Source organism: Cyprinus carpio, chromosome B1 (assembly GCF_018340385.1).
Source record: "Cyprinus carpio isolate SPL01 chromosome B1, ASM1834038v1, whole genome shotgun sequence".
Lineage (NCBI taxonomy): Eukaryota > Metazoa > Chordata > Actinopteri > Cypriniformes > Cyprinidae > Cyprinus > Cyprinus carpio.
Window position 1 is genome coordinate 11,802,441 of NC_056597.1, and position 14,991 is coordinate 11,817,431.

Sequence of the window (14,991 nt, forward strand, 5' to 3'; positions counted from 1 at the left end):
CATTAAGCTTGTGGGCGAAAAAAAAAAAAAAAAAAAAAAAAAAAAAACAAGAACAGAGTCCTTCTTCAAAGCAGCTGGCACAAACTACTGCCAGGAACATCTCACGAAGTACATGGGCACAGCAGCATGTGTGAGAGAAAACCCACTAACTCACTCACCAAACTTCATCCTGTGGCATTTACAGAGCTGTTGACAAATAGGGCCAGATACTGTACAGCCTGCTGTTTCTGACTGTGGCATGATGGTAAAGTTTATAGTATGAAACAAAGCACATCTATACACTGTTTAAGGATTGGCGGCTTTTGCTTACTGGATTGTTTTTTGGCATTGCTATTCCCACTGCACTCATAGCAATTACAAGAATAATTTCATTGGCAAGGGTCTTTCTTTACTTAGTGTCATTTATCATCATGTTACTGCACATGCTCATCGTCCAAGCTCACTTTAAATGGAAAGAATCTGAATAATCAATATTTCCGTATAATGCCTGGAATGGTAATATGACACCATCATATAAGACTCAATAATGATGGCACATAGATAGCCTATACATAACACAAGGTCATTTCAATGGCTCTTTGTTTGTGTATAGCACAATAAGCACTTATTCAGTCAATTCAACCACAAAAAAGGAAATATCATGCTAATTAAGTGTTTTAAATACACATTTAAAAGAGAAAAAGTGAGATAGAAGTCTGCATTCATTCAAATGTCTTTTCAAAGCAGCCCATTATTGTTATAATTCATGAATGAATGTTGTTCTGAATTTCACAGATTGAATGAAATCCTTTTATACATAACCTGGTTTAGTCAATGAAAAAAAAAAATGGGAGGATCGATGTCTCAAATGCTGCAAAAGCAGAGCAGGAAGAGTTTCTTCCCCCAGAAACCACCCTATTAACCCACCCTTCAATTTGCTGCCATCTGGTAAGCTCCCCCATACCCTAATGTAAAAAACTAAAAAACTAAGAAGAATTTCCTCCCCCACTAAACTCAAAACCAGCCTCTTAACATCTACATGTCTCCACTTAATAATCACTTAATCAGTAAGATATTCATCATTCTCTACCTCATATTGACATATTGACATTTTGACAGAGTCACAACCTGTTTGCACATTCGTTTCTTGCACATTCCTGTGTATCTTAATATAAGACTACAGTATAATGCACAAATGCACATTTGCCTCTTATACATTCCTGTGTATCTTAATATTTAAGACTTCAGTATAATGCACATATGCACATTCGCCTCTTATAAATTCCTTAAGACTACAGTATACAGTATAATCACACAGTATACTTTCATGCACATTATTTTCTATTGGCTATATTTAATTTCTTAATTTTAGTTTTTCTTAATATTATATATATATATATATATATATATTATATATATATATATATATATATATAATTTTATATTATATTTTATATATATATATATATTTTTATTGTTACTTTTATTTCATTCTTTCATACTTATGTACATTTTCCTCTGTGTTGTATTCTTTAATAATTGCACTGTCCATTGAGCGGACCTGACTCACATTTCACTGCTGGTTATATATTCTCTATATAATCATGTATGTGACGAATAAAAATCTTGAATCTTGAATCATTCTTTAAATATGAACATTGTTTAATGACATATTATCATGTTGTGTCTGAAATAGACTTGACTTTTCCAAAGTTTATGAAATGCATGTCCTTCAGAGAAGAATGCAGCATTCTTTTAATTCTACACTTTTAATATTGTAATGTACATTCATATAGATCCCTACGGAGCCCCGCACATGACATGCAAGAAAAAATGAATAAATTTTGTGCATGATTTACTAATTTGTTCCCTCGATGTACTAAAACATGGACATGATTACCATTTCATTCCCTCAATTTGCTAATTTGTTCCCTCGATTTTCTAAATCATGCGCACAATTTACTAATTCGTTCTCTTGATTTATAAAACGTGTGCACGATTTAGCAAATCGAGAGAATAAATTAGTAAATCGTGCACACAATTTATAAATCAAGGGAAGGAATTAGTAAATCATGCACACAATTAATAAATCGAGAGAACGAAATAGTAAATCGTGCACACTATTTTTTTCCTGCATGCATGTGTGGGGCTCCGTAGATCCCTGGATTCTGTGTTATGTCTTGTTTTCTCTTGTGCATCAAAGTTTAGTGTGCTGCCCGCTGCTGCCCAGGAGTGTAGACAGTGGCTCTTTAAACTGTGCAGTTTTAAACCACTGAAAGATTCAAAAGGAAAAAAAAAAAAAATACCATTGAGTCATTCCAAGGTGCTAAGACTTTCTTTGCCACATATTGGGAGCATTCAGCAGGCGTCAGACTGGCTATCATCACATCTCTGCTGAAAAAAAAAAATCTTGAAGAAAATGGACCTTTAATGTTATCATGCAAATGTCAGTACAATTTGTCAAAATTATGTTTTTCATACTTTATAGCCTTCAAATCAGTCCAGACATTTAACCCCCCTAAAGAAGACTGTGAGAAGATCATCCACAATAATAAAGTGCAAGACACATGCTGACATTCACTGCCTTTTTCTATTGATTTTGAAATAGTAGTAGGCCTATTGCAAGTTTAATTCATTCAAGTGGCAGCATGCTCATATACATTTAATGTTTAAATTTTAAATGTTATCATTAGATAATCAATAGCCAGGTGACATTCTTTTACTGCTTCTTTCAACATGCTTTTTAAATTTATTTTAAAAAGGGTTTTTCTGTCTCTTAATGTCTGAAACCATAACTCCCATGTAAGCAGTACACTAATTATTCAAAATACAATCTTCTTGCTTTTCTACCATTTTGTGATTACACCATATTGCACTTTTAGAGTCTGTGACACTGCTAATACTGCTGACTCTACATGATTTATTGCTTGTGTTTGAATTTTTTCATCATTTCTAAGTCAGCTTGAAAAGTGTCTGCCAAATGAATACATGTAAATTTATTTAAACTGTTCTGTGCTCTTACTACTTGTCAAAAAGTGTTCATTGTCATTTTTTACACATTGCTGAGAGGTGAAAAGATAATGTGGCTTCTATAAAAAATACCTATACATGTTAATAAATTTGAAAAAGGAAGTAATATTATTTAATACATACTGTATGGCTGACCTTATCTAATGCTGGTGCGGAAAGACATATCCTTTAATGGTTGAGGGAAAATAAAGTCAACTTGTTTTACAATAGATTCTGTGGGTGTGAATACTTATTATTGCTTACATAAAACAAGCCCTTGAAAAAGTTTATCCACAATAGTTAATAGTTTAAAGTTTCTGAGAGTTACGCCCATAATTTCTGCAAAGCGTCATGGGGTGTAGGAATAAGGTGGTTTGAAACACATTGTTTGGAGTAAGCTGATATATTTGGAGCCATAACATTTGCAATCTCATACTGCTATATTCAAGCACCCGTGTGCAAATCTTTGTGTACAGCTGAAAGCGTTTACTGAACACTCTCTCTGGCTTTGTTTTTACAAGGACAGTAATTTACCACCTCCCTTTCTAGGCTCTTGCCTCCTCAATACACTCACTCGCTCGCTCACTCACACACCTCCCTCTTCGCCATGGCCAACATCTTGCTCCAAGCTTCCCCTGATCTGACACTTCCTTCTCTTCAGTCATGGAATGATGTCTTTAAATAACCCTTCCACTCAGACTTGGCACATACATGTTCTCATATGTCCGCCTGTGTAAATGGAGCCTCTGTTAATGTTGTGTGTGCTTGCCGCAGGCGCCGTAATTACAAATATGTAGCTTTGATTTTTTTTCTGTGATTATAGAAGGTATTAGTATAGGCTGAACTTGACATCTGCTTAGGCTCATCTGGCTGCCTGTGGGAGCAATTTTGAGCAGCCAACACACGTTTAAGACGAACTAAGTGAAGAATGCACATTGCACACGCATAAGTGTATGTTCCCACAATTTAACACCCTACGTTACTCACCTAGGCTTTTCTTGCTTACAACTTCTCACTCTCTCACACACCTGATATTCTGTTACTCGAAGGTGTTGCACTACACATTGTGGGATCTCTTTACAAAACACTGAACGTCATGCAGAAGATGTGTTTTTCCATAGATTATTATTTGAAAAATCTGATTATATTCTCCTCAGACTGTCTCAGATGACTTTGGTTTCTTGCGTAACAAGCTCTCAGATTTGATTAGACTGAATCTAATGCTGTCTTCTCAGATTTTCTTTCCACTGAACGGTCTGCTCATGGGACAGAAGGACCTCAATGCAGTGGCCTTTTGATTGGACTGTTGCTCTGTCCCCTGTATTTCCAGTTCCTCTGGGCTTAGAGGAAGTCATTATCCCACTTTATCTAAATACATGAAATTAAAGGGGAAGGATATCATGTTTTGGGGGCGTAATGTCAGATAGGAAATTAAATATGAGCATTTATACAATCTACGTGATTGATATCTGCAACAACGAGAGCCGGTGACCAAAGTAATTGATGATCAGAGTATCTTTCCTCTGACTCAGACATTACTTATGGCACAATGGTAAAAAAAGTAACTTTATTTATGACCATGTCTGCACACTGAAAGTGGCTAGGGCTGATTTAACACAGAAACCCAAAGAAAAGTGCTTGAGTAAATCAATTGTGGCCATTACCGCTGTATGCCGACCTTGTCGTTTGAACTAAGGGATTATGGTTAGCTGTTGTTTTATCTGGTTAGGCTGCTGCAATGATTATGGCTACAGAGGGAATGTGCTGAGAGACAAGAAAAAAATATTCCACCATCACACTGAGAAAGAGAGGCATGTGAAGATACAGTCCAATTTTCTTACTTGTTAGAATCACCTCCTGGTACGATTTTGAAGCAATATGACAGATTCTGAATCTGTCAGTGTTTTATACCATGTATCCTAATGAGGGAGAAAGAATTTCAACCAGAGGAGCTATTTTCACACTGATAAAAAAACCAAACAATAACAATACATTCCCAGTAGTTGTTGTGTTAATGACTACAAAAATGAATTGAGACTCTTCCCTCTTTTAATTCTTTTTTTTTTTTTTTTAAAGCAGTGAGATGTTAAAAGTGACAGTTTTTGGAGGCTTTAAAAGCAGAAATGTGAAGCACTCACATCAGCTCTGTTTAAACTCATTCTATCAGTTATTAAAATTGTCATTTTAATGTTACATTACAGGGTTTACAACATTACAGTGTTATGTTAAAAGTTAAGTTGTTAAATTGAATATGACTTTACACAGAAGGTTAGTAAGCTATTTTATTACACAGAAATCATATCTTTGGCTTAAAGCATTTTAACATTTGCAAATTAGCCCTATTCACTTCCATTTTGCCTCATGCAACCAGTTAAAAAAAAAACAGAAGTTACAAATCAAAATGTATTTAAGTAGCCCCATTTAAGTAGCCTCATAATAAACCTGAAATATCATTTCAAAGCAAAATAGCTCTACGAGTCCAAACAAGTAGTCACCCTTTTTGCCTGTACATTACAGTTCCCCATTACAGTTCATACAAGCATAAATTCAGTCAAGTGCATGTGAAATTATTACTGGTACTGAAAATGTAATGGTGTGGGGGGAAAGCATTAATAAGATCAAAACTGTGACGGCAATTTTACAATCTTTAAATTACGTTTCTTCTCTCTCTCTCTATCTCTCTCTCCCTCTCTCTCTCTCTCTCTCTCTCTCTCTCTCTCTCTCTCTCTCTCTCTCGCTTGCTTTTTCTCTATGGGTTTGTTTTCTGTGAAAAAAACTTAAGCGAGAACAGTGGGAACATGGCTCAGAATCGGGCCAGATATGAAGAATGCCTTCTTTGCAGGATGTGTACGTGTGCACCTTCATGGATTTCTGCATTGATATGATCCCTGAGGCAAGACAGGAATAAAACTGAGGTTGTAAAACATTCCCTTTATTTTGTAGCCACCAGCTGTGCAATCTCACACTGTCCACCATGCATGCATATGAATCGTGACTACCACAGATATAAAGGCAAGTCATTTCCCCACAAAATCTTACATTGTCAAGCTGCTTACCCTTAATTTAAAATCTTTAATGATTAGTCCTTCAGCCAGAATAGGTTTTATGTTTCTTTCATCTGCTGTTCTTTGTCATGCAGAGAGAGTTCTAGCAATTTAAAACTCAAGCAGCATGTTACGAAGCACTAGAAGTTAACACCCACTCTTACTTCTTACACAATCACCAACAGTGATTTTCTCTCCTGTAGTGTTCGTGAGGCAGTTTCGTGAGAGGTTCTGATCTACAAGTTGACAAGTTACACAGATCAGAGAATCCCACAGCTTACTAATGAAGACGACAAATTAGCAGGAGAGGAATGATTTCAGATCGGACTCTGTCAAATGTGTTGAGAGAGAGAGAAGGGAGGACAGACTAGCTTTTCTCAGTTACAAAGACTGCCTAAGCTCTCAGAAGATGTCAAGAGCTAGAAAGATTTGTTTGTGCATGAGTTTGGTAAGATCCTTGGAAAGTAGATCCTTATTTTTTTATTCAGTTAGTTAGTTAGTTAGTATTATACTGTCGCTCATGTGATTTCAGTGTCCATAACTGGACTCGTTCATTTTGTTTTGTTTTATTAAATTTTTTTATGGTTTTAGTGGAAAATTTCAAATGCTGTATTTTTGTAACAGTCCACCCTTCACTTGATTTTCAGTCAGTTATGAAGCGTAACATATTTGTGAGCAGTGTTAAGAAGGTAACTTTGGAAATGTAATAAGTTACACCCTATTTAAAATGTAACAAGTAGTGTAACTATTTAAATTAATTTATTAAAGTAATGTAACTGATTACATTTGATTATTTAATTCATTTTTTTTTTGTAAATTTCTAATGAATGTTTTCAACTGTTAATCATTTTCAAACATTTTAAAGCACACAGGGTTAACCTTACGGTAATACTCAACACTGATTATGGTCAGACTTTCAAAATACTTAAATTAAGATTCTAATAATTTAATTTTGAAGCATAGCCACCATAAAACCAGACTTTACCACCTCTTTTGTACTTTGAGATCTTTCTGAGGTTAAATACAGATTTAAAATCATAACAAGACAGTTTAATAACTTTGGTACTGTTTTTGAGATCAAATCTTTACATAGCAGGAAAACTCGTGCAGAGTTTAATTCCAACTTGGCTAAACAAGTATTCATGTAGAATTGAAAATTCCATCAGGCATTGAAGTTAAACTCGGGATGGCAGGTAGGATCATCTATGTTTTATATTTCTCACATTGCATATACACTTTCAAATATACTTGTGTACGCGGGGGGCATAAGTTCACACATAATATTCTAGAGCTCTAGGATCACAAATCTCTGTGCTGAGCTCTAGATACTGCCATGTCTTGGATCCTTTTACAAAAATTTCTGCATTCTTTTTTTTATTATGCTTTAGGAGAAAATACATTTGTGCACCTGTGGTAAAAAAAAAAAAAAAAAGAAAAATGTTTTAAAGTATGTCTGTCATTATGTCATAGTATGAAACTTTTCTTTTTCTTTTTCTTTTTTCCCTGTGAGTATGAAACTTTTCATAGTATGAAACTTTTCTTTTTCTTTTTCTTTTTTCCCTGTAATCTCTCATGCTCTGAGGTGTTCATGGTAATATCTGGACTGAAAATGTTGTTTGGAAAACCACTGAAAATATGGAAAATGGCTTTTTTAATGATTCATGATGTATGTGTGTGTGTATATGTGGTGTGTGGATATTATATATATATATATATATATATATATATTATATATATATATATTCTATCTATATATGTATATAAGTAGCAAAAACTAATAATAAACATGCTACTAGTGACCAAATCAGCATATTAGACTGCTTAAAAAAATTCAGCTTTGATATATTCAAATAAAGAAAATTGATTTTAAAATATATTCAAATAGAAACAACAGCTAATAATATTTCACAATATCATTATACTGTTTTTACTGTACTTGTCATCAAAAAATGTGTAGCCTTGGTAAGCATAAGCGACTTTTCATTAAAAAATCATACTCCATCCAAACTTTTGAATGGCATTATACATGCATCGAAAATGCATCTGAGCCAGGAACCAGAATATTATATACTGTACAAGCACGTAACCACCTAGAAACTGAATAACACTAAAGACCACACAGAACACCTCAGGCAAGCACTTTTTTTTTTTTTTCAGAAAATGTAAAAATCTATTTTCAACAATCTGTTCTGCTCAATATTGAGTATAAACTGCTTCCTGAATCAACATATTTATGGTTTGTTGAAATTCAGAGCGTGTATGAATTTCAGCGGCTGTGTATGGGTTCTTAACAGTCTGTAATGATGGCTCGTTTTAGAGAGACTAGTCTTTGAAAATCTCAGGCCATGAGTCATAGGGTATTTAGGCTTTTGCATTCTTTTTGAATCCCATGAATCAGTCAAGTTTGGTGACAATACAATTCATCACACTAGTCTCTATAGCAACAATCAGACTAGGTTCACTTGGCTTGGTTCGATTCCTGAGTAATGTTCTGCAGCTGACATGATGTCATTGCTGATTTGATTTGGAAATGTTAATTTTACATTTACTTTTATGCATGTGGTGGACAATTTCATCCAAAGCATCTTATATTGCATTCAAGCTATACATTTTTGCTATGCATTCTCTGGGAATCAAACCCATGACCTTGGTATTGCTAGTGACAAAGCCCATTGTTTGAAAGGCTCAATTTTAATGCTAAATGACTTGCTCTATGACAGTTTATATATATATAAATAAATATATATCAATTATATATATATATATATATATATATTTTTTTTTACTTTTTTTTTTTTTGACTTAACTGCTAATTTCTAACTGTTAAACAAAATACCAACATAAGAATTTCTAGTATCACACTGTGATTATTAGGCATTTGTGGTCAATAGGATCACTACATCACAAAAGCATTTTATTGGAAACAGTAGAAGAGAGCGGTCTGTTATTCAGCGAGGTCAAAGAGCCATTCAAGCTGAAAGGCCATAAATACTCAAGCATCCTTTACTTAACCTGGCATGAAGATACGTATCTCTGAACTTACAGCGAATTGAACCTTCCAAAATAAGCAGCAAAAGACACTGTTTGGGTCAGCTAAGGTTAAGACTTTACAGATAATGAATAGTAGAAATGGGAGGTTAGCAATATAACCTGAATAATATACTGTAAATAATGACTAGTGAATCATTGATAAAAAGATGAAGTCAGGTTAAAAAGAAATAAGGTGCTATTTATGTTGTGTAAAAAAAAGTGTTGGCATCAAGTGCAAATAAATACAGTTAGCACCTTGTTTGCTCTAAGTGCAAATAGGCAGATGAATTGCTCAGACAAAAGCATCAGCTAGACAAAACCAACACAAGCTAGATTGTTCAGTCTCAGATGAAGAAATGCAATACGCCATCAGAGTACTTTTATTGAATAATGAAAAGGATGATACTGGAATCACCGCAGAGCAAATAAGTCTATATAGAGTTAATCATTCTAGATTCTTTGCCATATGGCAGTTCTAATTGGCAGGCAAGAAGGCAGAAATGCTTTGGGCTTCATGTACTCATTCTCAGCACATGCAGTCACTTGTAAAAGGGGAATCAAATAATTTACATCGGTCAAAGGCTTTCCCCTCTGATCCTCCTAGAGTTTGTACTGCACTAACAGTAACACTGCACCAAAGGCAAAATTTTTTTTATTAACCTTTCCTTTCCTTTCTTTTCTTTTGATTTTGACAAAACAATCAGAGCCCAGTAGAAATCAATAGATTCTGCATAATGTTCAGAAAAGCTTGAAGGTGTGTTGTTCTGTCTAAACTAATCTCAGCCACATAACATTAAGCAAAGCTTTTGACGCTGAATGCATAAGTAATTGTTTGTGGTGGAACATGATGCGTTTTCCTTCTGACATAACGAGTTTGAATCAATTACAGGTATTTTCATGAAAGCTTGTAAAGGCGTCAATGTAATGTAATCTGTTTAGTATGATGGCGAAACAAATCACCTAGCATTTGTTAGGGAATCATTTTATCTCATCCACTTTCAAAAAAATTAAACATTCAAAGACAGCCATGCAATTACAAAATATAAAACTTGACAGTTCTATCACCAATACGTCTTTCCAGTGGGTTGAATAATGAGTGAATGTTTGAGATTTTGAATTTGTAAGTATGTCAAACTCAATTTATTTTCCTCATAGCTCTGGCACAAATCAAAACAAAAAAAAAACATCATAAAAAAAAAATCATGAGGAGACTGCTTCAATTGCACTACTTATTCTCTGACTGCCAGTGAAGTTTCTCAGCCTTTATCTGTCTTGGAATCACTCTGGGGCGAACACTGGTGTTAAATATCTCATGGAATCAGTGTGGGTGAAGATATATTCCTTGTTCATTTCTCTTTTACAAGAACCTTTGAATGATTTGAATAGAAACTCAATTTATACTCTTCAGTTCTGAACCAGCTCTCTGAAAATCAGTGTTTATTTTGTTTTAAAATCGGCTTTAGATTTTCAATCACACTTTAGAATGGAATTGATTTGTTTATAATCTCAGAATATTGCTATTATGCTGAAAACACAAACATAATATTTGAAAACCTTTGAACATTAAGATAGGGATGTGGTACTTTATGGAGTTAGAAAATAGTTTGAGTATAAACAATTCAAAAGTGCACTCAATGCCACTAAACAGTAAACATCTCTAAGTTTAAAACAAGACTTACAAGCCAGACCCCTCTTTCTCTGTGATCAGAGAAAGTCAGAAGCTGCTCCTGTTCTATTTGAATTTTACAAGCAGAGACACTGTGAACTGAAAGCTGTGATTATTATGTGTCTATTTGAAAACAAAAAAGAATATTTTCTAAATTAATCTGTATACAATATCTAAAATTATATATAGTAGTATTATCAACATAACCAAAAAATTACATATATATATATATATAATGACATTTCTTATATATATGATATATATATATATATATATAATATATATATATATATATATATATTGGTGTTTGGGACCATTTCCACTAACTTTTGCATGGTCTCAGTTGTAAACAGTGTTTAACTACGTGTGCCAGAATGTTACAATACTGTGCAGCACTGCAGTCATCTGAGTCACGTTGAAGCATCAATGTGAACATCATTCCAACTGTTGCAAATCGTCCGGGACAATTAAATTCAATTAGTTCAGATTCTCCCTTTATTTTGTTCTGTTCTGAGCTGTATGGAGTATTGTGCCTGCAAAATGACAAAACCTCAAAACAATATTTAATCACAGTCATTTCTAATGATAAGCCCACTTTAGAGACATAAAGAGTAAAATATAAAGCCTAGACTCTGTTCACAGTAAAAAGCGAATCGAAGAGAAGTACAATCCATTTATTTGTTCATTTTTGATCATCAGCTGTGCTTGTAGTGACCTGTCAGTCATTTTGGAGATATCACAAGTATATGGAATAGAAAGGGAGAGAAGCCCAACATCCATAAAGACAGATGTTTCATAATATACAAAAACAACCAAAAAAAAATAGTTGTTTTGCTTTTAAAAATTTACAACAGCCTTATATTATATTTGCATTATATCACTATGATATTTTGAACAAATGGGATACACTTTACAAGCATGGCCACAAAGCTTAAATAGTTTATTATCTGATAAATAAATCCCGTATATAAATAAATGTATCATTATTTATCATCATCACCGCAAAACCACTTACAGTTTCGCAGTAAGTCTAATCCAGTAAATACCTCTTCTGTATACTTTTTATGGTATGTTAGAGATCAGCAGTACAGTGATACATTTCACTGAAGAACAGTTTGTAACGGAGCTCTGTTCAGTCAGGTCTTTGCACCCTTAGGATGAACCATGCAATACCCAAGCACATCAGTGCAACACTCTTCTTCCATCTGTCATCTGGTGACAACCTTCTCATACTCCCTAACCCACAGTGTCCGTTTTGTATCTCTCCGCTGGAAAGAAACAGCACACTTTTGGTGATTCACTTCTCTTGTTTGTCTTTTTTTGTCACCATATAAAAGGAGACTGCCTTTCATGTTACATAGCTCTCTAGTCACAATGACACAAGCCATATGTCTAAACTCATCATAAAAATATCTCTTGATAACTTCAGAGTGCCAGCAGCCATAATAAAGATAAGCCTGTTTCCTCTAATGCAGTGCAGTGCTTCCCAATTCAGGTGGGTTTTCTTTTTTTTTTTTTTTTTTTAAGCATATTTAGCTTTTGGTACCACCTATGTGACCAGCATCTGTTGTCCTCACAGACTCATGAAGAACATTACACAACAAAGTAGGAAAAAATATCAATGTCATTGTTGTGTACAGATTGTCAATGCAAAAAAGAGAGGGGCAGTGGTGTTTTTGAAAACGTCTCTTCTTTGTCAACCACATGTTAATGGCACTGGATGCTGCAAACTAGCTGCCAATGTTCTCTAAAAAGACCTCTTCCAGGACTTGCACAGGATCTTCTGAAAAGCTCGCCGGAAGTCCTGGTTGAAGATGGTGTAGATGACGGGATTAAGGGAGCTGTTGCAGTAACCGATCCAGAAGAAAAACTTGAAAAGGGTCTCATGGATGGCGCAGGGCTCCCGGCAGATCCCATACAGGCTGTAGCTGAAGAAGAACGGAAACCAGCAGACCACGAACACCCCCATGACCACGGCCAGCACAAAGGTGAACCGCTTCTCTCGTGCCTGGGAAATTTTTTTTCTCAAAATGGTGTTCCTCCTTTTTCTGCGGGAGGAAAACAAGTCCAGGGTCTTGCTGCTGGCTCGGGACTTCCGGCTGGAATGCTTGGAGCTGGAGCTGTTCTTGCGGCTGGACCGGCGGTCTTTTCGCGAGGGCGCCGTCTCATTTTGCATCTGCTTGGCCTTCTCATCAGACGAGCTGCTGTCCTCCAGCTCGGCATCTGGGTCATCCTCGCCTGGTTTGCGTTCCTCTGGTGGCGGCGAGGCACAGTGCCCATTTTCCCGCCTAGAATCCTCACGGCTCAAGCCGTTCTCCAGCCGTGGTGTTCCTGACCCGCCGTCCGGATCACGGCGCTTTTCAGACATATTTCGGGTTCTCGTCTTAGCCACCTGGTAGATTCGGATGTAAACAAGGATCATGATGACACATGGGGCAAAGAACGACCCGATGCTGGAATACAGGATGTACCACGTGTGGTTGTTCAGCTGGCATTGTGGTTCGCTGCTGTCACCCTCATTATTCCGGTCCATGGAGATGAGCGGTGGGAAGGAGATTACAGCCGCGATCAACCATACCACCACAATCATGCCCTTTACCCTGCGAGGCGTCCGCTTCAAGTTATACTCGACCGCCTGTGTTACAGACCAGTACCTGTCCAGACTTATGGCACACAGGTGAACAATAGAAGATGTGCAGAAAAGAACATCTAGCGCAAGATAGATATCACACCAAACTTTCCCAAAAAACCAGTAGCCCATTAATTCATTGGCCAGAGAGAAAGGGATTATCAGGGTGGCCACCAGAATGTCCGCACTGGCCAGAGACACAAGAAAAAGGTTTTGTGGTGGCTTGAGCGCTCTGCTCGTTAAAACGGCGATAACGACCAGCACATTCCCCACTATTGTAAACAAGATGAGAAAGCTCACCAGCCCCGCGAGCCCGATAATGGTTGCCGGAGAATAGCGACTTGTAGAATTCCCAGAGGATGTTAAACCAATGTCAGTGTAAGTATCCACTTCGCTTGCAAAGCTTAAGTTATGCATATTGATTTAGAAAAAGCTCTGCTGTCCAATAAATCGTCCACGCACGTCTTCGGGAATACTCTCTCTCTCTCGTAATTTCACTTTAAGTTATTTGAAGGGTCCTCTATGTTTCTTCTTACCTTGTGTTTTTATTTAAATCCCGTTCGCGTCTTTTTCTTTTCCGCACAATTCCTCTTACGGCTCATTTGGTTGCGTCTTTGAAAAAGAGACCCATCCCGTGGTGAGTTCGAAGTAAGCATCACCTTCTCTTACATCCGTGCGAGCTACTCGTCCTCTCGCGGGCGTCTCTCTCAGCATCCACCCGAGCGAAACACCGCCGGGACTCAACTATCCACGTGCTGACAGCATTAAACTGATGGAGTGCCGCCCCGCCCCTGGAGAGAACTACTGCTGAAGTACCCTACTACCGTTTAGCGCCGTTCTCTATGTTACAGTGAACATTTTAAATCAGATCATAGCGAGATTTTATGCATTTCATACATTTCTTCTTTACGCGTCTCTGAACAGACAACAAGAGCTGTAACTTGGGCAAACATGCGCTTGGCATTTAATGTTAGGTACTCTAAGAGGAAAATACAATTATAGCACTAGGCGTTGTCAGGAATAACGTTGTTAAAATGTGGAAGAGGACCGTGAACTGTGGAGAAACTATGGCTTACGGCATCTTTGCTCGCTGGGTGTCACTGTTGTAACAATGCCATTGTGGCTTTAAATAATGTGAAAACCTGTCATTCAATAGGCTACAGGCTATAGCTACTTTCCTCACAATCAAACATTTTTATTAGCTTTGGGATCAATTGGACAAGTAGCCTAAGTGTTGATTTTTAGTCTACTAATCTCAAAACAGATAATCAATAATGTAGGCTAGTTTTCTCCCCAAACATTTCAGCATATTTTCAATAGGCTGCGATTCAATCACAAAGTACATTTTTTTTTCCACCAAATGTGTTTTATCAAGAAATAGCTTCCATTTAAATTAATTGTCCCTCATAATTAAGTTGACATAAAATATTTAATTCGCATCTGTTCTCATTTTAATATAGTACAAATAATTTGGTATAGCCTACCTATTTTCAACTGATAAATTTTGTTTTATTTTGTAAATTACATGTTTAAAGCAAGATATGAAATTAGATTTTATTAGCATGTAGTATTGCCATTATGTCTCAAATGGCAAGGTGTGTGTATGTTCTGTGTGTGTGTGTGTGTACTATATA

General features: G+C 36.1%; 1 protein-coding gene across 1 annotated transcript; it reads right to left on the reverse strand.

The window, feature by feature from the left end:
- Window positions 1-11,388: 11,388 nt before the first annotated feature.
- Window positions 11,389-14,651, reverse strand: adra2c (adrenoceptor alpha 2C). The gene has a single exon (XM_042716607.1). It carries the CDS (start codon window positions 13,772-13,774, stop codon window positions 12,476-12,478), a length of 1,299 nt encoding a protein of 432 aa, XP_042572541.1. The 5' UTR covers window positions 13,775-14,651; the 3' UTR covers window positions 11,389-12,475.
- Window positions 14,652-14,991: the final 340 nt, after the last annotated feature.

Bases quoted from the DNA above. Each gene is read 5' to 3' on its own strand.
- adra2c (XM_042716607.1), bottom strand. From the start codon at position 13,774: ATGCATAACTTAAGCTTTGCAAGCGAAGTGGATACTTACACTGACATT.